At 60.4% G+C, this 24059-nt stretch overlaps 1 protein-coding gene across 1 annotated transcript; it reads right to left on the minus strand.

Moving 5' to 3' along the window:
- Positions 1 to 786: 786 nt before the first annotated feature.
- Eps8l2 (EPS8 like 2) lies at positions 787 to 23253 on the minus strand. Its single transcript, XM_042673338.1, is given in 24 exon segments — positions 787 to 1271; positions 1738 to 1839; positions 1841 to 1874; positions 1949 to 2037; positions 2039 to 2104; positions 2106 to 2128; positions 2584 to 2656; positions 3178 to 3297; positions 4878 to 4983; positions 6745 to 6857; positions 6944 to 7076; positions 7157 to 7305; positions 7479 to 7553; positions 7644 to 7732; positions 7944 to 8070; positions 8186 to 8256; positions 8337 to 8479; positions 8607 to 8686; positions 8956 to 9105; positions 9576 to 9737; positions 19697 to 19761; positions 20556 to 20620; positions 20712 to 20793; positions 23197 to 23253. Coding segments are annotated over 23 exon segments (2160 nt in total). The 5' UTR covers positions 20756 to 20793; positions 23197 to 23253; the 3' UTR covers positions 787 to 1190.
- Between the last annotated feature and the right edge of the window lie 806 nt (positions 23254 to 24059).

The raw sequence follows: 24059 nt of genomic DNA on the forward strand, positions 1-24059 counted from the left end.
GCAGCAGACAGAGCTGCCAGCAGAGGGTGCCAAAGGCCTCCAAGGCTGGGGCTCAGGCCAGCCCAGGTAAACGGGTGCCCCGGGCATGGATGGCCCCTGGCAGAACTTCAACTGGGCCCCATAATACCCACACCTTCCTTTTGGCATCACTCTCAGCTTCAAACAAAGCTCTCTAGATCTGGTTTTGGCCTTGCCTCAGACTTACCCCCATCGTGTGCCTGCTCCAGAGCTTCCAGGCTGGCTTTGCTCAGTCTGTGCCCCTTGAAGCCAGTCTGAGTGACAGGCTTTTGAACATCTGGATACCTGGCTTTGGACTGCCACAGTGGAGTAGGCAGGTGGGAAGGAGACAGTTTTCTGGACCACCTCCCGGCCTCTCTCCTTCCACAAATGTCTCCCAGACCCTTTTGATGAGCGTGGAAGCCTGCCCTCTGCCAGACAGCTCTTAGAAGACATCATCTTGGGGCCCTAAGATGCACCCCTCCCCAGGAGACAGACACATACTGCTTGGAGATAACTGGTTTAATGATGTAGCCAAGAGTCCCCACCTCTCATGCCCAGGTGTGATGCTCAGTGCAGGGCTGAGACACAGCTGTCACCAGCACACAGGAAGTGCCCACTACCTGGGGTTGATCTGGGCAGCTGTGGCCCAGCTCTGCAGGTGGGGGTGGGCATCGGTATGGGAAGCCAGTACCATGCCCCAAAGGGGGAAGCACACAGAACAACCCCCCACGGGGCCCTGGAGATGTCCCGTCCTGCCCAGACTCCCACCCCCAGGAGCAGCACAGAGGAAGACGGCTCTGGAGGCCAGGTCACCAGCCTGGCCAGTCTGGGGCCTGGGCCTGTCCTGCAGTGTGGGCAGATGGGTGTAGAAGCAAGCAGCTGGGGAGAGGCATGGAGATGGGGGTCAGAATGTCTGCCAGAGGGGAGGCCAGAGAAAGAGTCCTCACCCACCTGGGGGGCCCTGGGGCAGCGGGGCAGGTGGAGGAGGGCTGGCACTGCCCAGGCCAGGTTTGGCAGAGGCTGGCCTTGGTTTGAGAGGGGCCTGAGGGCCACCCACAGGTACTGCTGGGCCCGGGGGTGGGGGGACCTGGGGGCAGGCAGCCCGCCCCAGCCCGCCCATCATGTTCTCGGCATAAAATAACACACACACACAACAGAACTCCACGCCCTGGGCGGGCCGCGGGCCGGGTCTAGCTGTCCTCCGTCCTCCTGTGGCTCTTGGAATGAAACTTGCTCATGAGGTCCTCCAGCTCCGACCCGCTCTGCTGCTTCTAGGAAGGAGGGGGCTCAGGCCGCGCGGCGGGAGGCCCGCCCCCTGGCCCCCCCCCCCCCGCAAGGGGTCCCCCTCCGTCCCCTCACCCCGCGCGGGGCCCCCCGCCTCCCGGCCCCCCCCGCAAGGGGTCCCCCACCGTCCCCCCCCCGTGCGGGGCCCCCCCTCCGCCACCCCTGGCCCCTGCCCCCTGCCCCACCGCGCGGGGCCCCCCTCCGCCCCCTCTCCCCGCCTCCCCCCCCCCGCGCGGGGCCCCCCTCCGCCACCCCTGGCCCCTGCCCCCTGCCCTCCCGCGTGGGGTCCCCCTCCGCCCCCTCCCCCCCCCCGGCGCGGGGCCCCCCTCTCCCCGCCCCCCCCCCGCGCGGGGCCCCCCCTCCGCCCCCTCTCCCCGACCCCCCCCGCGCGGGGCCCCCCTCCGCCCCCTCTCCCCGCCTCCCCCCCCCCCCCCCCGCGCGGGGCCCGCTCACCTCCAGCACCGCCTTCTGCACGGTCAGCTGGCTGTACACGCGGATGCCCTCCTCGCCGCACACCTTCTTCAGCTCCTCCTTGTTCAGCGAGAACAGCTGGGGGGCCCGTCAGGATGCCCAGGTTCTCCACGATCCTGGGGGCGGCAGGGGGTGAGGGCGGGCGCGGGCCCCGCCCCGGCGCCCCCCGCACCCCAACCCCCAGCTCACCGGGCCGCTGAAGGCCTTGGCTTCCAGCCAGGCGCGGACTTGGTCGGGCCCCGACTCGTAGGTGAGCGGCAGCTGCACGGGCTGGCTGCGCTCCCACGCGGAAGTGTCGCTGCGGCTGCGCCTTGATGTGGCTGATCTTCTTCATGAGCTCGTCGTTGACCCTCGTCCATGTGGTGGATCAGCTCTGCGGGCGTGGTGCAGGTGCTCAGCCCCGCCCCCTCCGCGGGCGTGACAGGCGCGGGCCCCGCCCCTCCGTGGGCGTGGCGCGCGCAGCCCCGCCCTCTGCGGGGGGTGGTGCCCACAGGCGCTCCCCCACGGGCAGGGGCAGGTGCTCAGCCCCGCCCTCCGCGGGCGTGACAGGCGCGGCCCCGCCCCTCCGTGGGCGTGGCGCGCGCAGCCCCGCCCTCCGCGGGGGTGGTGCCCACAGGCGCTCCCCCACGGGCAGGGGCAGGTGCTCAGCCCCGCCCCTCTGTGGGTGTGACACGCATAGGCCCATCTCCGCAGGCGTGGTGCACGCAGCCACGCCTCCTCATGGGTGTGGCTTTCTTGGTTCCGCCCCGATGGGCGGGACAAGCACTCTTGCCCCTCCCCTCCCGCGGTGGCTGCCCTTGCTCCTCCCCCACAGGCCCAATGGCTCACCGTCTTTGTTTCCCGCAAAAGTTGGGGGCAGTTTGTGGGTTGGGCTGGAGGGACCCCAGTATTTCTGGTTCGCCTGTGAGGGTGAGGGAGGGGAGGCGCCGTAAGGCCTTGCACAGGCCACCCTGTCTTTCCTTCCCTTTGGTCAAGAGGAGCTCCAGTGCCAGCCTTGCATGGGATTGGGGACAGCAGTGTCCCCAGGTCAGCCCCAGTGTGGCGCTGAGACAGAGCCCAGGACAGCAGTGTCCCCAGGTCAGCCCCAGTGTGGCGCTGAGACAGAGCCCAGGACAGCAGTGTCCCCAGGTCAGCCCCAGTGTGGCGCAGAGACAGAGCCCAGGACAGCAGTGTCCCCAGGTCAGCCCCAGTGTGGCGCTGAGACAGAGCCCAGGACAGCAGTGTCCCCAGGTCAGCCCCAGTGTGGCGCAGAGACAGAGCCCAGGACAGCAGTGTCCCCAGGTCAGCCCCAGTGTGGCGCAGAGACAGAGCCCCGGCCACGGAGTCCAGGACAGCAGGGTCCCCAGGTCAGCCCCAGTGTGGGGCTGGGACAGAGCCCCGGCCATGGCCCTGGAGGACAGAAGAGCCCAGGACAGTTCGCACCTGATCCAGAGGCACCCCCACGTCCTCCGGCCGGGCCTCAGCCAGGATGTTACAGGGCACATAGCCGGCCTGGCCACTGCGATTCCGAAGCTTCCACCACTGCCGGCCATCCTCCATCACCTGCGGGGGGCGAGGGGGAGCAAGAAGGAGGTGTCAATTCGCTGTGGCTGCCACCCTGCTGGGGCCTCACCCCCCCAGACCACCACCCTGCTGGGGCCTCACCCCCCAGACCTCCACCTTCCTCACTCCCCCCAGACCCCCACCCTCCTCACCCCCCCAGACCCCCACCCTCCTCACTCCCCCCAGACCCCCACCCTCCTCACCCCCCCAGGCCACCACCCTCCTCACCCCCCCAGACCCCCACCCTCCTCACCCCCCCAGACCCCCACCCTCCTCACCCCCCCAGACCCCCACCCTCCTCACCCCCCCAGACCACCACCCTGCTGGGGCCTCACCCCCCAGACCTCCACCCTCCTCACTCCCCCCAGACCCCCACCCTCCTCACCCCCCCCAGACCCCCACCCTCCTCACCCCCCCAGACCCCCACCCTCCTCACTCCCCCCAGACCCCCACCCTCCTCACCCCCCCAGACCACCACCCTCCTCACCCCCCCAGACCCCCACCCTCCTCACCCCCCCAGACCACCACCCTGCTGGGGCCTCACCCCCCAGACCTCCACCCTCCTCACTCCCCCCAGACCCCCACCCTTCTCACCCCCCCCAGGCCACCACCCTCCTCACCCCCCCAGACCACCACCCTGCTGGGGCCTCACCCCCCCAGACCACCACCCTGCTAGGGCCTCACCCCCCAGACCTCCACCCTCCTCACCCCCCAGACCCCCACCCTCCTCACCCCCCCAGGCCACCACCCTCCTCACCCCCCCAGACCACCACCCTGCTGGGGCCTCATCCCCCAGACCTCCACCCTCCTCACTCCCCCCCAGACCCCCACCCTCCTCACCCCCCCAGACCCCCACCCTCCTCACTCCCCCCAGACCCCCACCCTCCTCACCCCCCCAGGCCACCACCCTCCTCACCCCCTCAGACCACCACCCTGCTGGGGCCTCACCGCCCCAGACCACCACCCTGCTAGGGCCTCACCCCCCCCAGACCACCCTGCTGGGGCCTCACCACCCAGACCACCCTGCTGGGGCCTCACCCCCCCAGACCACCCTGCTGGGGCCTCACCACCCAGACCACCACCCCACCGGCACCCCTTCCCTGGCTACCAGCACATGTGGGGTCCAGGGACCTCCCACCCCACCCACCTTAGCAGCCCCCTCTCCAGAGCCAGCCCTTGCTCTTCTGGTGCCATCTTAGACCCAGGACTTGCCCCTTCCTTGTCTGGCCTCTACTGTGTCCGGCAGGAAGTGTCCCTTGTGGTGGCTATAGGCCACCCTCCCTGTAGCCTACTCCACTTTCCATCCCTCAGTGGGTGGCCTGGTTTCAGCTGCTGCCAACAGAGCTGGTGCAGACAAGCTGGGCTGGCGGCAGGTGTGACAGCCCCCTCCCGCCTCACTGCAGGGTCCTTGCCACAGAGGGTCCCCAGACAGGAGGGCCACTCAGTCCCGCCATGCCCCAGGCCAGGAAGACCTGGCTTGGGGACCCAGGTGGGGCCCGGGGCCAGGGAGCCTGGGGACAGGGTCTGGCCGCTGCCTATGTCCTGGGTGGTCCTCACCAACCCTGCAGCCTGAACCTCACCTCCAGGACTTCATCCTTGAGCACAGAGAGCTCATTGGCGTTGCGTGCTGTGAAGTCATAGAGAATCTTCACGTACTTGGTCATGGCTGATGTTGGCTGGTAGCCCCTGAGCGGGAGAGGAGGGGTTGAGGCCCAGAGTTGGGCTGGGGTCTCCTCTGGGGCTGGCTGGCAGCTGACCTGCAGCTTTCTGTGGCACTGCCCAAATCTTGGCAGGGAGAGGCTGTGCTGCCAGCTCCAGCCAGGAATGGAAACTGTGACGCCGTGCTGGGGGGGAGGGGCTGGCGGGAGGTGGCAGGATGTACTCTTAAAGCTGGCCAACCCAGGCCCCCTCATGGGCTCCAGGCCTGCCCCCCCCCCCGGGAGGCGGGGGCCCGAACCAGGCACTCCTCGGGAGGGCAGTGTTCAGCCACAGCCATTTGGAGACATCGGATGCTTGCTGGATGGAGCACCTGCACCCCAGGGCACGGAGTGAATTCTGGCAGGGTCAGGCTTCAGGAGCAGAGAGGACAGGCAGGTTGATCATGTCTCCTATGTGCTTCTAGCTAGGACCCATGCTGACAGGGCTGGAGCTGATGACCCAGCCGCTCCCTCTGGAGACTGAATCCTGCTGTCTGGCAGATACCGGACTCTCCAGGCATCCCAAGGCCAGGAGGGTCCAAAGGTCTGTGCATCACTCACCTTGGGCTACAGTACGTAGGGAGTGGTTACTGGCCCAACCCTCTGTCCCCAAACCCTAAATCACTCTCACGATGCTTGGTGGAGCTGCCATTTAAGAGCAATGGTATATTAGATTTCTAACTTTTCTTTTTGGTCCGTGCTGGGGGTTGAACCTACGGGCCTTCTGAATTCTAGACAAGTGCTCTACTACCGAGCTATGTCCCTTTCTCCTTCCAACCTTGGTTCAAAACCAGAAACCATGAGAAGACCTGATGTATTAGGCCGGTGAATTCTTCTGAAACAACTTGAATAACTTGAAGTTTCCCCTTCAGTTCGGTGACAAAGTTAAGATGAAAACTAGGTGCTTTCTAATTTGGAAAAGGTTTTTTGTTTTTTTAGTTGTGGGGCCTGAACAGAGCCTGGGGCTCTGTCCTGGAGCTCTTCAGCTCAAGGCTGGCGCTCTACCACTTGAGCCACAGCGCCACTTCCTGCTTTTTCTGCTGAGGAATCGAACCCAGGGCCTCAGGCATGCAAGGCAAGCGCTCTACCACTGAGCCACCTTCCCAGCTCTGGAAAAGTATTTTTGAGGCACGTGGATGAAGGTTCTGACTCTGGCAGTGGCAGCTCAGGATGCAGTGTGCCGAGAGGCGTGGCCTGCGCTGGTGCGGGGACTGAGGGGCGTGGCCTGCGCTGGTGCGGGGACTGAGGGGCGTGGCCTGCTCTGGTGTGGGGACTGAGGGGTGTGGCCTGCTCTGGGCAGGGCTGTGGGGCGTGGCCTGCTCTGGTGTGGGGACTGAGGGGTGTGGCCTGCTCTGGGCAGGGCTGTGGGGCGTGGCCTGCTCTGGGTGGGGGTGAGGGGCGTGGCCTGCTCTGGGCAGGGCTGTGGGCGTGGCATGTTCTGGGTGGGGGCTGAGGTGCGTGGCCGGCTCTGGGTGGGACTAGGGGCGTGGCCTGCTCGGGGTGGGGGCTGAGGGGCATGGCCTGCTCAGGATGGGGGCTGAGGGGTGTGGCCTGCTCTGGGCAGGGCTGTGGGGCGTGGCCTGCTCTGGTTTGGGGACTGAGGGGCGTGGCCTGCTCGGGTGGGGCTGTGGGGCGTGGCCTGCTCTGGGCAGGGCTGTGGGGCATGGCCTGCTCTGGGTGGGGCTGAAGGGCATGGCCTGCTCAGGATGGGGGCTTCGGGGTGTGTCCTGCTGGGGGTGGGGGTCCTTACCTGTGAGCCTGTGGGGAGCTGAGGGGCGCGAAGGCTTCTGGGGGCCCGGCAGGCTCAGCGGAGAGGCTGTGCTTGGGGGAGTGTCGCGTGGACAGTCGGCTCATGGGGGTCAGCTGTGGGGAGAGTGGACAGACAGCCTGGTCTGTGGGGGCTGGGTGCGGGCGGGTGACAGGCCAGGGGCCCCCGAGCCCCGGCTGACCTGCTCCTCGGGCGCGGGTGCCAGTCCTTCCGCCTCCCAGGGAGCCTCCTGCAGCACGTCCAGGGGGGGCTCCCAGCCGCTGTGGAACTTGGGCACATAGGGGGGCACCTGAGGCTCCCGGGGCCACTCGGAGCTGGAGTGGGCAGGCCAGGGGGTCAGTCCCGGGACATCAGAGCTGACCCCCCGCCCCCGTCCTGTTCCCCCACGCTGTACCGGGGCCTCGTCCAGGTCTCCCCCAGCGACTCCCACAGTGCCATCTCCTTGGGGACCAGGTGGCCGCGCAGGAAGCCAGCGGCCTCCCGGGAGAGCAGGGGGCTGAGCACGGAGCGTGCGATGTCTGGGCCTCCACAGGTGTTGACAATCTGAGGGACGGTACGGTTCAGAGGGAGCCGCGCCATGCACAGCAGCTCCTCCACAGGGCCTGGGCCCCTGAGAGCCTGGCCACAGCCCACATGAGCTGCCCAAGGTGGGCACAGGCTCCCCCCCTCCCCCTCCCCCCCCAGTCCCGCCCTGCCCGGCCCCCGGCCCCAGGCACCAGGTCCAGAGGCCCGAAGAGGAAGTGCACCAGCTCTGCTGCACTGGGGTTCTGGATGTGCTTCTGCAGCTTTGCCTGCAGGGAAACAAGCGGCAGGTGACAGGTGACAGGTGGGCGGTGGCAGCCGGCCTCTGCCCTTGCCGCCCGCACAGGCCGCTGACTCACCAGCAGGTTGATGGCCAGCTTGGTTTTCTGGAAACAGTCAACAAATTCTCCCTCGGAGGGGGGCCGTGCCCGCAGCGTGAGGACTCCCTCTAGCATGGGGTGAGGAGTTGGGTGTGCGCGGCTCCAGCCACGCTGCGTCCATCCAGCCTGCCCGCTGTCCCGTGCCAACCCACCCATGCCCGTCCTGACCCCGCCCATGTGGCCCACAGCGGCTCGGCCGCCTCCCCCCTGTGGTCCTCTCCCCTGCCCCCCTGCGACCCCTCTCCTCTGTCCCCCAGTAACCCTCCCCTCTGTCCCTACCTGCCGGCCCTTTCTTCCCCTTCTTCTTCCCTTTCTTCCTCTGGTTCAGCTGCTTAAAAGCCTCTGCTGCCTTCTGCAGCCGGGCCACGAACCACTCGATGTCGTCCAGAGCACAGTTGAGGATTTGCTGGGGTTGGAAGGGGACGGGGGTCAGCTGTGGCCATCTCCTCCCTTAGGGAAGAGTCGAGGGACAGGCACGGGCCTGGGGGGAGGGGGGAGGCCCGGCCAGGCTGGACACCCACCGTTTCCTTCTCAATCCTCTGAGCCAGCACAGCCCGGGGCTCCTCGTCCTGAGACTCTCGATGGCGGAAGCCTGGCAGAGACCGAGCAAGACAGGAGAGACCCCGTCACCCCCGGCCTCGGACCCTGGGAGACCCCGTCACCCCAACCTACTTGGCTCACTGAGTGGCACTGGGGGGCCCACGCGGTTCTTGGCCTGGGGAGACTCTCCGGCCCGGTGCTGGAAGGGTATGGGGGCTGGGGGCTGGGGTGGGGGCAGGATGGACTGCCGCTGCCGGATCTTCTCCTGGTGGCCTCTGGAGGGAAAGAAAGGCCTGGCTCAGCCTGTCAGGGGTCCTGGGCTGGGTCCTGCCTCCTGATGCCCTCCCAACCCTGTCCACAGCCCCGCGTGAGACCCGCCACCTGCGGCCCTCCCGGCCCTACTTCAGGGTCTGGGGCCGCGTCTTCTTCCCCAGGCGGCAGTCGGCCAGCGCGCTCTCAATGTCCTCCTGCACCAGCTCTGCCTAGGGACACAGGCATGTCGGCTCAGCTCGGGGCGCCCCCAGCCCTCCTGGCAGTGTTGGGGTGACCCCGTGCAGCTCAGGGCGACCCCATGCCCACCCGGCAGTGTCGGGGCGACCCCTTGCAGCTTGGGGTGACCCCCGGCCCACCCGGCAGTGTCCGGGAGGCCCCGTGCAGCTCGGGGTGACCCCGGCCCACCCTGGCAGTGTTGGGGCAACCCCAGGCCCACCCGGCAGTGTCCGGGAGGCCCATGCCCGGCCGCCTGGCTCACCTCAACCTCGTCGCAGTGGAAGAAGTGGATGTCGGGCTTGGTCTGCTCCGAGTCCTGGCACACCAGGAGCAGCACGGAGGGGTACCGCAGCTGATTCAGCACTGTCTGGCTGTGCTGCACAGTGGGCAGCGGGAAGTTCTCCAGCTCCTCCTAGGGACAGGCAGTGGACACAGGCTCGGACCCCAACATGGGGCGGGCCTCGAGTGCGGCCGCGCACAGGGACTTTGGTCCACAGACATCAGACCTGCACAGACCTGCAGGTGCACGAGAGCCCAGGCCAGACACGGCCCAGACACGGCCCACAGGCATAAACACAGACAGCGATAGGACCGGCCAGGGCCGCTGTGGCCCAGAGCACTGACCCTGGACACAACTGGGCCTGGCTGGCTCACCGCAGCCAGCCAGTTCTTGAAGATGAGGGCTGGGCTGCGGACATGGCCACAGCAGACACTGAGTGGAGCCCGCACAGGCTGCCCAGAGAGGCCGAGACTCAGCTGTGCCGGCCTCCTGCGCGCCGTCCGCACCCTTCCACGGGCCAGATGGGGGCGCTCCATTGGCGGAAGCACAGGTCAGGCCCAGCGTCTGCCCGCCTGCTCCCCGGCCCCATGGCCAGCGGGTACCTGAGACTCGATGTCCAGCAGCCTCAGCGACTTGTCGTTCACTTGCAGCAGCACTTCCTGCGCCCACACCTTCTCCTTGGAGCTCAGCTGCACCAGCTTCCGGATGGCATCATCCACCGATGTGATGGCCTCACTCTTGTCCATGATGAATGTGGCCAGGTGCTGGGGAAGGGTCGGCGGTCACTGCTTGTGCCCACGCTAGCCTCGACGGCTGCCCCAGAGCAGCCTGGGACAACGGCTTCCTGTGGGAAGCCGGCTCAGGATGGGGAGTCTCCGTTCTGACTCAGGGTCATGATTGTGTGCTGAATAGGACCTTTAAACAATTCCCGACTTGGGGCTGGGAAGGCAGCTCCCTGGTCGAGTGTCCGCCTAGCCTGCCTGAAACTCTGGGTTCCATTCCTCAGTACCCCATTCCCACAAAAAGCCAGAAGTGGTAGAGCGCTAGCCTTGAACAAAAAGAAGCTCAGGCATGGCGACCAGGCCCCCAGTTCACGACCTGAGACTGGCAAAAATAAATAAATAAGACCAACTCCAGATCCTCTGCAGCCTTGTCCAATGGCCCTCACTCCTCCCATCCCCGGACACTCCGCTCCAGGGCGGCCTCCCTCCGGAGGCTGTGCCTTTGCCTGCAGCCCTCCTTCGCTGACTGCATCCTCTCTGGCCACTTTGGTGGCCATTCCTCAGACCCCCCCAACCCATGGTGTGTGCCTGCCACAGCCTGGGGCTGGGGTTGTGCTGTCTCCCTCGTCTGGGGCAGCACTGGCCCAGGAAGACCGTCAGAGGGTGTGCACAGAACCAAAGCATCCCCGGGCCCTGGGGCCGGCGGCCCTGCCTGCCCTGTGTCTTCTCTCCAGGAGCCTGGCTCAGGCACTTTCCCTGCTTTTCCTGAGTGAAACCCTCCCACAGAGACTCGAGATTCAGTAAACAGTGCTGGGAAAGCTGGATAAATGCAGGATGGAAGCCAGGACAAACAGGCTGACCTAACTGAAAAACTTGACAAGGCAATAAAAGCACTGGAAGGAAATTTAGGAAGCCAGGTGCCAATGGCTCACACCTATAATCCTAGCTACTCAGGAGGCTGAGATCTGAGAATCACGGTTCAAGGCCAACCCTGCCCGGAAAGTCTGAGACTCTTATCTCCAATTAACCACCTGAAAACCAGAAGTGGCGCTGTGGCTCAAGTGGTAGAGTGCTCACTTTGAGCTGAAGAGCTGAACAACAGCGTCTAGGCCCAGAGTTCAAGCCCCATGACTGACCAAAAAAGAAAATACAAAATAATTTCTGATTATCTTAGAAGAGCCTTTCCACATTGCACTTTTCTCAGCAAGGACGCTCGAAAGACCAATAAATTTAACTTAATAACAAAATTAGAATTTCTGGCTGGGGGTATAGCTCAGAGGTAGATTGCATGGCTGGAATGAACAGTGCTGGGATCAGTCCCCAGCACCAGAATATAAAAAGAAAAATTCTAGCTGGGCGTCGGTGGCTCACACCTGTAATCCTAGCTACTCAGGAGGCTGAGATCTGAGGATCACGGTTCAAAGCCAGCCCAGACAGGAAAGTCTGAGACACTCTTATCTCCAATAAACCACCAGAAAACTGGATGTGGCACTGTGGCTCAAGCAGTAGAGCACTAGCCTTGAGCTGAAGAGCACAGGGACAGCGTTCAGGCGCAGAGTTCAAGCCCAACGACTGACAAAAAAAAAAAAAAAATTCTATACCTCCCATCCTAGTACTCAGAGGTAGAGACAAAGGGTTGTGAGTTCAAGGCCAGCCAGGACTATATACTGAGACTGTCAAACAAAAAAAAAAGGCTCAAAAAAAGACTTCCTGTAAGGCAGGTGCTGGTGGCTCACACCCGTAATCCTAGCTACTCAAGAGGCTGAGATCTGAGTTTTGTGGTTTAAAGCTAGGAAAGTCCCTGAGACACCCATCTCCAATTAACTACCAAAAAGCAGAAGTGGAGCTGTGGCTCAAGTGGTAGAGCACTAGCCTTGAGCACAAAAGGTCAGGGACAGCACCCACGCCCTGAGTTCAAGCTCCAGAACTGACTGGCAGAAAAGAAAAAAAAAAAAAGCAAGAAAGAAAGGAAGAAAGGAAGGAAAAAGAAAAATTAGAAGTCAGAAAAACATAGGCAATAAATATAAAGGGCTAATTTTCTTTTCTTTCCTCTCCCTCTCCTCTCTCTCTCTCTCTGTATTAGGATTTGAATGCTGGGCTTTGTGCCTTGTGTTTGGTAGACAGTACTCAGTACTCTACCATTAGAACCAGTCTTTCAGCCCATTTTGCTTTTGTTATTCTTCTGCGGTGTCTTGACCCCCTTCCTGTCTGCGCTTCCCATGGAGGGGCAGGCGTGGGCCACTGCACTCAGCTTTTAATTGGCTGAGATGAACTCTTGGACACGTTTTGCTGACCCCTTTAACTGTGATTCTTTCTCATTTCTACCTTCCAAGCAGCTAGATGTCAAATGTGAGCCAACATAACAGCTGCTGTCATTATTTTTCTATAATGTTCAATTTTTAAATCTTTTTTGTCAGTCATGGGACTTGAACTCTGGTAGGCGCTGTCCCTCAGCTCACGGAAGCATTCTACCTCTTGAGCCACAGCGCCACTTCCTGTTTTCTGGTTGTTAATTGGAGAAAAGAGGCTCACTGACTTTCCTGCCCAGGCTGGCTTTGAATTGTGAGCCTCAGATCTCAGCCTTCTGAGTAGCTAGGATTATGGGTGTGAGCCACTGGCACCTGGCAATTTTTCAATTTTTAATTTTTTGCTGGTCCTGGGGCTTGAACTCTGGGTCTGGGCTTTGTCCCTGAGCTTCTTTTTTATTTTAGTTTTGCTCAAGGCATGCACTCTACCTCTGGAGCCACAGCTCCGCTTCTGGCTTTTTGGTGGTAATTATTTTTTTTTGTTGTTGTTGTTTGTGTATTGTTTTGTTTTGGGTTGTGGGCTTGAACTCTATCCCTCAGCTCTTCAGCTCAAGGTGAATGTTCTACCACTTGCGCCACAGCGCCACTTCTGGTTTTCTGGTGGTTAATTGGAGATAAGAGATTCACATGCCAGGCGCCAGTGGCTCACACCTGTGATCCTAGCTACTCAGGAGGCTGAGATCTGAGGATCTCGGTTCAAAGCCAGCCCGGGCAGGAAAGTCCACGAATCCCTTATCTCCAATTAGCCACCAGAAAACCAGAAGTGGCACTGTGGCTTAAGCGGTAGAGCCCTCGCCTGGTGCTGAAGACCGCAGGGACAGCACCCAGGTCCAGAGTTCAAGCCTCACGACTGACCAAAAAGAAAAAAAAAAAAAAGGAGATTCACAGCCTTTCCTGCCCAGGCTGGCTTTGAACCTCGATCCTCAGATTGCAGCCTCCTGAGTAGCTAAGATTACAGGCGTGAGCCACCAGTACCCAGCCTAAATTACTTTTTAACATAGTAAATTGCATGCACTCATTGAATATAAGAACTGCAAACCAGTCTTCTTTCTTTCTTGCATCAATGGCGGGTGGCAGCTTCTGAGGGGGAAGCCGATAACCGCCGCCCACACGGGGGGGGGGGGGGAGATGTCTTCCTTACACCCTATTTTGTGCTCTCTTGCAGTGCCTGAGTTCGCCAGCATGAGTGGTACTGCCCAGTCATTCACAGATGGTTCAGTCTGGTAACAAGTACATCCAGCGAACCAAGCCTCTCACCCTGGAGCGCACCATCCCTCTCTACCCTCTTACCGATTGCGCTTTTGGTACGAAAGAGCCCCTCTATGAAAAGGACAGCTCTGCTGCCGCCAGATCTCAGCGCATGAGGGAGGAATTTGACAAAATTGGAATGAGGCGGATGGTAGAAGGGGTTCGGATTGAACATGAGCACCAGCTGTTACAGCTGGGAACAACCGTCTTCAAATTACCTGGTGGTGAACTTAACCCAGGAGAAGACGAAGCTGAAGGACCCAAACCCCTCATGACAGAGATACTAGGTCGACAAGATGGAGCTCTGCCAGGCTGGGTCACTGATGGCTGCATTGGGAATGGGTGGAGACCAAGCTTCGAACCTCCTCAGTACCCATATATGCCTGCCATATTACAAAGCCTAAGGAACATAAGAAGTCGTTTCTGGTTCTGCCTCAAGAGAAAGCCCGGTTTGAAGTTCCCAAAAGTTACAAGTTGGTAGCTGCCCCGCTGTTTGAATTACATGGCAATGCACCAGGACATGCCCCATCATTTCTAGTCTCCCTCAGTTGTTGAGCAGGTTCAATTTCACATACAACCGACTTCCTGCATGGAGGAGAAGTTGAAGCCATTTCTGTGAGCACAGCTGAACACAGTGTGGAATAATAAATGTGGTAGAAGTTCTGGTTTTCTCTCTTTTCCATCCCTAAATCTCCACCTATTTTCTATTTGAACAGTAATGTTCATATGAAAAACTAGATAGTGCAAACAAGTGTGATAATGTTAACTTTTGGTTCTACTCATACTTTTTGTTCAACATTAAAGAACATGAACATCTACTTGTATTTTTTAAAATTTTAATTTCTCATTAAACTCTGAAAAAAACTTAAAAAAAACTGCAAACCATAAACTGATACTCTAAGACTATTATTTTAGGAATGAACAGACCATTGAAATTTTTACCTCCTCTACAATACGACAGAGTCCTGTGCTCACTCCTCCTCTACACAGAGTCCTGTGCTCACTCCTCCTCTACACAGAGTCCTGTGCTCACTCCTCCTCTACACAGAGTCCTGTGCTCACTCCTCCTCTACACAGAGTCCTGTGCTCACTCCTCCTCTACACAGAGTCCTGTGCTCACTCCTACTCTACACAGAGTCCTGTGCTCACCCCTCCTCTACACAGAGTCCTGTGCTTCCTCCTACAAGCTAAGATGTGGAGACAGGAGCACCTGAGCCCAACGCCTGCCCAGCCTTCTGAAGAGAGTCGTGACACTCACAGAGGTACAACCACCTTGCTTTCCAGTTCTACGTCAGGAAACCTACACAGGTACAAAATGTGGCACAGGTACAAGCTTATTCACTGCAGAACCACCATAATAATAAAAGCTAGGCCCAGCTGATATGTGCACCAAAGTCAAATAATGAGTGGATATACAGCGTGGAATAGGAGGAGCTCTCCTGTGTTTAAGAGGACAAAACCTGAAACGCAGGGCTAGCAAAACACACCCTGCACGAACAAAACCATGTTGTTAAGCTAACAAAACAAGTCTTAGAGCATTTCAGATGGGGGCTAGTGGCTACTCAGGAGGCTGAGACCTGAGGCTGCCACAGTTTGAAGCCAGCTGGGCAGGAAAGCCTTGAGAACCTCATCTCCAATGAACCACCAAAAAGCCAGCACTGGGGCTGTGGCTCAAGTAGTAGAGCATTAGCTTGAGGCAAAGAAGCTCAAGGACAGCTCAGGCCCTGAGTTTAAATTCCAAGGCTGGAACCATACTGAGCATATGTTCTTTGACCATACTAGAATTAAAGTAGATATCAATAATAAAAACTTAGAAAATTGCCGGGTGCTGGTGGCTCACACCTGTAATCCTAGCTACCTTAGAGGTTGAGATCTGAGGATCAAAGCTAGCCCAGGCAGAAAAGTCTGTGAGACTTTTTCTTTTTGCCAGTCCTGAGACTTGAACTTAGGGCTTGGGCACTGTCCCTGAGCTTCTTTTGCTCAAGGCTAGTGCTCTACCACTTGAGCCACAGCACCACTTCTGTCTTTTTCTGTTTATGTGGTGAAGAGGAATCGAACCCAGGGCCTCAGGCATGCTACGCACCCAGGGCCTCAGGCATGCTATGCAGTATGCTACCAATAAGCCACATAGTATCCAATTAACCACCAACAAACTGGAAGTGGTCCTGTGGTTCAAAGTGGTAGACCATTAGCTCTGAGCAAAAGAGCTCAGGTTTGCCCAGGGCTGGAGTTCAGGCCCCATGACTGACAAAGCAAAACAAGCAAAAAACTCAGAAAATGGGCTGGGAAGGTGGCTCAGTGGTAGAGTGCTTGCCTTGCATGCATGAGGCCCTGGGTTCGATTCCTCAGCACCACATAATCAGAAAAAGCCAGAAGTGGCACTGTGGCTCAAGTGGTAGTGTACTAGCCTTGAGCTGAAGAGCTCAGGGACAGTGTTCAGGCCCAGAGTTCAGGCCCCATGACCATCACCACCACCACTATCACTACCACCACCAACAACAACAAAAACTCAGAAAATTGCCAAATATTTGAAATGAAGCAATTGAAGATATAGGTCAGTTGTACAGCACATGTCTAGATGCAAAAGGCTATGGGTTCAATCTCTATCTTTGCATATAAACAAGGCCAGGCCAGGAGCTAGTAGTTCATGCCTGCAATCCTAGCTACTTAGAAGGCTGAGGTCTGAGAATTGAGGTTTGAAGCCAGCCCGGACAGGAAACAATTAACCACCAACAAGCTGGAAGTAGAGCTGTGGCTCAAGTAGTAGAGCACTAGTCTTAAGCTTAGTAACAGACACCAGGCCCAGAGTTCAAGCCCCATGACAGACAAAAAAAGAAAAAGAAAAGAAAAATACTAGCTAGAACATTAAATCCCTAAAACAAAAGAGGGGCCATCTCTACAAATCACACAGACAATAAAGTTAATTAATAGCCAGAATTTCCTACCAAGAAACCCTGTGTGCAAAAGATCTAAGTGGTGAATTCTAACAATATTTAAGGGGAAAATATCAAGTTTCTCAAGTTTCTTTCTGAAAAAAGGAGGAAGGAATACTCTCCCACTGTCTTTTTCCCCCTACTGTCTTATAAGTTCAACCCGACTATGATACACAAACCTGCCAAAGACATTAGATGAGAAAGTTATAAATTCAGACTTGTAATGAACATTGATGCAAAAACCCCTAGGGGCTGGGAAGGTGGCTCAGTGGTAGAGCGCTTGCCTTGCATGCATGAGGCCCTGGGTTCCATTCCTCAATAGCACATAAACAGAAAAAGCCAGTGGTGCTGTGGCTCAAGTGGTAGAGCTAGCTTTGAGCTGAAGAGCTGAGGGACAGCGCCCACGCCCAGAGTTCAGGCCCCATGACCGACCAAAGAAAAAAAAAAAAACCTAAACAAAATGTCAGCGAATTAGTGCATGGACACAAAGAAGTATAATGTATCTTGAATAAGTGATGTTTATTCCAGAATGTAAGGCTGATTCAATATTGAGGGGAAAAAAATCAGTGTATGGTGATACACACCTATAATCCCAGTTACTCATGAAACAAAGGGGAATTGCCAGTTCTGGTCCAATCCAAGCAAAGTTAGGGAGACCTATCTAAAAATGAAAATACAAAAGAAAAGGGGTGGGGGTATGGTGCAAGTAGTAGAGTCCTTTCAGAGCATGCGTAAGACCCTAGATTCTACCCTAGTACTCAAAAAAATAAATCACTAGGTGCTGGTGGCTCATGCATGTAGTCTTAGAGATTCAGGAGGGTGAGATCGAAGGATGGTGGTTCAAAGCCATCCTGGGCAGGAAAGTCTGTGGGACTCTTTTCTCCAATTAGCCACCAGAAAACTGGAAGTGGATCTGTGGCTCAAAAAACCTCAGGGACAGCACACAGGCCCTGAGTTCAAGCCCCAGGATTGGCACAAACAAACAAAAAGCCCCAGCAAAACCCACAAAATATTTGTTGGCAAATTAGATGATTTAATAAATAGAAAGACATCCCATGCTCATGGATAGGAAAAGGCAATATTGTTATAATATCAAGTCTCTCAAATTGTGCTTATATATTTGACTAGGAGCCAAATACATTCCAGTAGTCCTTCTTTGGAGCAGAAATAGGCAAACTGATTCTAAAATTTATATGTAAGTCCAAAGAGTTTAGAATACTAAAGAAGAAAGTCTCATCTGGATATCGAGAGGTATGTCTCGGTGGCCCAACTACTCAGGGGGCTGAGGCCAGATGATGGTCTAGGCGTTCTAGACCAGCCTGGACAACAGAACAAGAGCTCATGAAAGAAAGGAAGACAAGAGAGAAAGAAAGGAAGGGAAGAAGGCAGGGAGAGAGAGAGAGAGAGAGAGAGAGAGAGAGAGAGGAATGGAAGAAAAAGAACAAAGTTGGAGAACTTGCATGGCCTGATTTCAAGATGAATGAGTCAAAGCATGTATCTGGCCTAACAGGTCAGTGAAATGAAGACTTCAGAAACAGACCCACCCATGGTCAATCAGTGTTTAACAACCGGCACCAGAGATGCTCCATGGCGTATGAAAACCTACTCAGCACAGGCGTACATTCATCTGAGAAAAAAGCCTGGTCCCCGCCTCACACGGGCAAAAGCAAAAAGAATTTAAAGCTGATCGCTGTCCTAGCTGCAGAGACTGCACTAGGCCTGGACACGAGAAACACAGAAGGAATCCTGTCTTGGTGAGGCGACAACTCTTTTGGAGAGAAAAACCAAACTAGGAAAGAAAACATAGTTATGCCTGGATGTCATCAAAACAAACATTTCTACTCAACAAAGGATAGCGGTAAAAGCCAGGTGCTGGTGGCTCTCACTTGTAATCCTAGCTACTGAGATCTGAGGATCCAGGTTCAAAGCCAGCTGGGGCAGAAAAGCCTTTTGAGACTCTTCTCTCTAATTAACTAGCAAAAAGCTGGAAGTAGAGGTGGGGCTCAAGTGGTATTGTGCCAGCCTTGAGTGAGAAATCCAAGTGAGAGCACTAGGCCCTCAGCTCAAGGCCCAGTATTCACACTCACACACACACACACACACACACACACACACACACACACACACACACACACACACACACACACTTCCCTGTGAAGTCAGAACACCTTTGCCTTTGTATGCAGAAATAGAGCAGAGCGGGGAGAGACCCCGGGCTGGGCTGACTGGTAGAGATGCCCCACACCCTCGGGCTGGCAAATCCCTACCCTCTGCATAGCTCCTTAAGCTAAATTCACAAAGCAGAGAACAAAGGAGACTGGGAATTGAAGGACCTCATTTCCAAAAAGACAAAACTGTAACAATGGACACTGGTCAGATCGGGGGCAGGGGGGCTGCAAACACACCAGGGGCCCTGCAAGAGCTTGGGGTGCTGACGGAGCTGTCCTGGGCCCTTGGCGTGGATGGTACCAGAAACACCCCTGCCCACTGAACTGTGTGGAGAGTTAGACGCAAGGCCAGGCTTCCGTGGCCCCCTTGCAGCTCAGCCGCTTCTTCACTGGGTGGGGCAGAAAAGCTCTACCACTTCCACCCTTGTTGGCCTTCACCCAGGCAGGAAAGGCCCCCACAACAGCGAGGCTGAGCCAGGCCAGCGTGGTACAGAGTCCAGTGGCCAGCCTGGTGGCCCCAGGTGGTTGCTCAGCAAGGAGGGCAAAGTCCTACCTCGGAGAAGGACGGCAGCGCCATCCAGGAAGGTAGGGACCAAGTGGAATCATCCGTCCCTCTGAGCCCTGTTGCTGGCAATGGTCACCGCCACCCGCGGGCCCTGGTGGGTAGGACCCTGGTACCCCCAACACAGCTGCACTCAGGAGCCCGGGACACTCCTGCTGGTCCCTGGGACCCACGGCACAGAGGAGGAAGCCAGGCTGGGGCCAGCAGCCTGCCTCAGCCTGAGGGGGGCGGGTGGAGCCTGGGAAGGAGGCGAGGACAGCAGGAGGGCCCGGGGCCCAGCGAGCCACGGCCCGGGCTGACGGCACAGAGGATCCCGGTCCTGTCCTCTCCCCATCTTCCTCACCCATGGTCCCACAGACCTGGATCATGGCTAGGAGCCTGGCCAGCTCCCAGGCATGGAGGGCCGTTTAAAAACCTATTTCCCGAGTTCTGTGAATTAAAACGGACCTAGGAGAAGGCTCTCCAGATCTGGCAGCTGGTCAAAGGGCGCAGGGTGCTGGCCCAGCCCGGTGCGGCCTCCCCGGCTCCCAGCAGCACTCCATAAAGGACCTCTTTGTTCCAGTGCCTCCCTCCGGAGCCAGTTCCTTGTTTTGGGGCCAGGGTGACAGCTTCCTTCCCATAGAGGGCTACATGGCACTCAGGGTGGTGTTGGCCAGACACCCACGGCCCTGCTGGCCCACTGAGAGCTTCTCTGAGCTGCAGCGGCCAGGACCACCCCAGCTCTGACCTGTTTCCCACCTGCCCAGAGCGCTGGGGACAGAGGCGCTTCCTGGGCATGTCTCACCTGGACGTGGTACTGCGAGGTCTCGTGCATGATGACATTGGAGTTGGAGTACTTCTTCCTCTGCTCTGGAGGGAAACAGCTGTCACCCACCCAGGAGGTGAACCCCATGGCCCGTGGTCCAGGGGGTGCTGGGCCCCCAGGGGGACCCCCAAGGAGGGTGGAGCTGAGGCGAGGGGGGCTGTCCCGTGAGCCCTCACAGCCAGCAGGAGGGACAGCACGGTGCGAGGTGGGAGTGGACCTTTCCTGGAACCCTGAAGGTGTCCAGGAAGCCTGTGCTGAGGCCTCGGGCGGGGAAGGACCAAGGCTTAGAGAAGATGGAGAACCCAAGGGGCCTGCCTAGAGTGGGGACTGTCCTGGGGCGGGCGGGAGGCTCAGCCTCACCCCACAGAGGCTGCCCTGTTCTGTGCCACTGTCCTAAGGGAGGGGCCTGGGCCACAGCTTCCCCACCCCAAGAGCCACCCAAGAGTCTCTGGGCTGCGGGGCTTGGTGCGTTGCCAGCTGTGGAGCACCGAGCATCAGAAGGCAGGGAGGAGGGTGTGGTAGATCCACGGAGGGGCTGTGACCAGGCTCCCCTGGAGCAGACACTTGGCAGCCAGGCCTTCTGGCCCCCTCGATCGGGTTGCAGGGCTGCACGGTCGAATCAATATTGATGCTCCCTGAATTATTCGTAAAGGCCTCTCCCCTTACGGAGTGGGGGCAGGGTGTTCGGTGGCAGGAGCTTGGGGGACAGACCACCAGTCCTCTCAGTGAGTCAGGGTCCAGAGGCCTCCTCCAGTCCCTCGGGGCCGGACCAAGGCCTGGACGCACAGGGGCAGGAGGTGCAGGCTCCACGTCCCCCCGCCCTCCAAGCCCCACTCACCAAACAGGTCCTTGGCGCTCATCTTGGCCACACCAGCCACACTGTCAGACCGGCCCAGGCTGCCACTGCAGGGTTAGTGGCAAGTGAGGAGGCCCACCCACTCCACTCCCACCCCCGGGACTGTGCCTTGGGACTGGGGGGGGGCTGGGGTCTTACTTGGCAGCACCCGGGCAGCAGCTCATAGACCCCAACTGGCTCATGGTGAACTTGGTGGCAGCCAGAGGCAGGGAGGGCAGACCTTCATGAGACCAGAGTCTGGGGTCAGTGCCTGGCCCTGCCTCCCGTGAGGACAGGAAGCCAGGCTGGCACTTCCCCTACCAGGCCCACGGCTTTGCTATTCCCAGGACTGGACCTGTGACTTTGCTGCTGGGGTTGTCCCGGGCTCTCCCCTCCCCCACTCAGGTCCAGGCCCACAGCCCTCAGTGGCCAGGTCTTCAGGGAACAGAGTCCATGGTCCGTGCCCCAGAAGGTGTCCACTGAGGTCTCATTTCTACCCAGGCCTTTAGCCTCGCATGGGAATCCCTCGGAGGCTGCTGGAGAGGCTCTGAAGTGGGACCAAGGGTGAACGCCCGGACCCACCTCTGAGCAGAGAACAGCTCAGTCAAAAGCCCTGAGGCAGGGGGCCTGCCAGGGGGCAAGGGGCAGGAAAGGGCGGGGCCTGAGTGAGCAGACCGTTCCTACCCTACCACAGGCTCTGCCACGGTGCCAGTGCCCATGCACGGCTGCTGCAGAGGCCGGCCCTTGGCTTCCTCGTGGGTCAGAGAGCCAGTTCAGGGAAGGATCGTGTGGGCTGTTCCCTGGGGTTCTAGGTACCCAGAAGGCAGACTGAGGGGTACAGGGTCTCTTTACTCTGGGGTGTCCAAGAGCAGGCCTTGATCGCAGGGATAGCAAGGGTTGGCTCAAGGGAGGACAGGGATGGGGTTCAGAGGTAAGACTGGCACCCTGAGTCTCCACCGCAGACCAGAGCCCTGTCCTGGCCAGGGCCTCTCCAGGGGTGGAGCCCCCACCCGGGCCTCCTTCTGGCTGCATTTTTGGGAAACAGGCTTGACGGCTGCAGTGAGCAGGTGTCTGAACTGGGCTTTCCCCAGGCCAGCCCCATACCGAGTGGGGACCTCCAGTCAGGTTATCCTCACAGCCCTGAAAGGGGAGCTGGGTTCACATGTCTTCCACCTCCTTCACAGTGAAGGAGACGGGGGGGGGGGGGGGGGGGGTGTCCAGAATGTCTGGGTCTGCTGGGGTCGGGTCAGCAGCAGGGGAGTGGCAGGAGGACAGAGGGACAGTCCTGCGCCCCGGCTGCTCCGTGCCTTCCGGTTTGACCAGGTCCCAGGGGACTCCCCGCCCTGGGCCTGCTCCCCCTGGTCCCCGTCACGCCATTAGGGCTCTGGCTTGCCCGAGGGGGCTTGGCCAGATTCTTCCGTCCACCTAGCCATGGAGAATGTCCGGAATGCTCATGACCTCAGTGGGCGAGTCCAAGTGTTTGCTTCATAGGATTCCTGGCTCCACCAAGGGCTCAGAGCACGTGGGGCCAGGTACACACACCTGAGCAAAACAAACCAGCACAGACCCGGCCTGCAGGCGCACAGACCTGTGCAGGCTGCGACACGCAGCCTCCCCTTTAAGTCTAGGCTGGGGCTCCAGCCCCAGGTTGGGGGAGAGGACTTCAGGGCTACTCCCAGCACCCCAAATCTCACCCCCAGGGCCTTCCTCAGTGAGGAGCCACGTAACCTAATGGCAGTGGAGATGGAGCAGCCCTGCCCTGGTTCTGGGGGCCCGAGAAGCCCTGGGGGCTTTAGTTCCACTACAGAGATTTTCCAGGGATGAAGGGGGGGTGGAGAGGTGGGGAGGGTGAGAGGGGGGAAGGGGGGAGGGGGGTAAGGTGGCGGGGTGGTGGAGGGGATAGGGTGGAGGGGATGGGGTGGAGGGGGGGATGGATGGGGTGGGGGGAGCGGGGGAGCGGAGGGCGTGGAGGGGAGGAGGCCCCAGCAGAGCAGGGGAGGTGGAGGAACTGGCTCCAAGTTCAAACTCCAGTCCACGCGCAGCCGGTGACCTTGGGGAGGGGTCAGCTTAGTCACCGCGGCACCTCGTGGAGCTGGGTGGGGCGCGCGCGGGTGGCTCGGGCCCAGCCCGGCCGGCTGGCCCGGGAGCCGCCGAGAGGGAGGCAAAGCTGGGGATCGGGAGGCCCGAGAGGCCGGGTCGGGAGCCCGCGGGTCCAGGAGAGGCCTGGGCACAGGGTGGACCCCGGACAGGCCGTGGGAAGCCGGGTCATCCGGCGGGGGAGGGCCGGGCGGCCGGGCGGGCGGGCGGGCGGGCGGGGCCTGGGCGGCCCTGGCGCTCCCCGGTCACAGCAGCCCGGACCGGCCGGACCCAGAACCAGGAAACCGGGCAGCCCGGGAGGACACCTGCCAGCCCCGGCCGGCCCCGGCCAGCCCCGGCCAGCCCGGGGGCCCCTCGGCCGGGGTCCTCCGCCCAGCGGGGTCCGACCTGCTGCGGGGAGACCCCCCCAAGCCCCGGGCTGCGAGGGGCCGGACGGGGAGGGTGGGTCACGGCGCCCAGACCCGACGGGCCTCGGCCACCGCCCGCCCCGTCCGCCGTCGTCCGGGGACACGAAGGCTCGAGCGGCAGACTCGAGGGGCGCACTCACCTGCTCCCGACGGCCCGCGGCCCGTCCGCCGGTGCCGGCCGTCTGTCCGTCTGTCCGTCCGCGCCCCGCGCGGCGCTCGGTTTCCGCGGGCAGGCGGGGCCTCGGCGGGGCCGGCGGCCGGAGCGGGGCGGGGCCGGGAGGAACCTGAGCGGCAGGTTACGGAGCCACGGGGCGCGGGAGGGCGAGACAGCGGGGCTGGCGCCTCCTGCCCAGCTCCGCCCCGCGAGGCCCGGGCCGCCCCCAGCTCCGCACCCCGGGGGCCCAGGGCGCGGCCCCAGCGCAGCAGGTGGTGCCCGGCGGGTCTTCCAGGGCGCCCCGCCCCTCCGGCCCCACCCCTGGGGAGCCAGAGCCCCGCCCCTCCGGCCCCACCCCTGGGGAGCCAGAGCCCCGCCCCTCCGGCCCCACCCCTGGGGAGCCAGAGCCCCGCCCCTCCGGCCCCACCCCTGGGGAGCCAGAGCCCCGCCCCTCCGGCCCCACCCCTGGGGAGCCAGAGCCCCGCCCCTCCGGCCCCACCCCTGGGGAGCCAGAGCCCCGCCCCTCCGGCCCCACCCCTGGGGAGCCAGAGCCCCGCCCCTCCGGCCCCACCCCTGGGGAGCCAGAGCCCCGCCCCTCCGGCCCCACCCCTGGGGAGCCAGGGCCCCGCCCCTCCGGCCCCACCCCTGGGGAGCCAGAGCCCCGCCCCTCCGGCCCCACCCCTGGGAGCCAGAGCCCCGCCCCTCCGGCCCCACCCCTGGGAGCCAGAGCCCCGCCCCTGCCAGCCCCACCCCTGGGGAGCCAGAGCCCCGCCCCTCCGGCCCCACCCCTGGGGAGCCAGAGCCCCGCCCCTCCGGCCCCACCCCTGGGGAGCCAGAGCCCCGCCCCTC

Source organism: Dipodomys spectabilis, unplaced genomic scaffold (assembly GCF_019054845.1).
Source record: "Dipodomys spectabilis isolate Male_0828 unplaced genomic scaffold, ASM1905484v1 ptg000802l, whole genome shotgun sequence".
In the NCBI taxonomy this organism is placed as follows: domain Eukaryota; kingdom Metazoa; phylum Chordata; class Mammalia; order Rodentia; family Heteromyidae; genus Dipodomys; species Dipodomys spectabilis.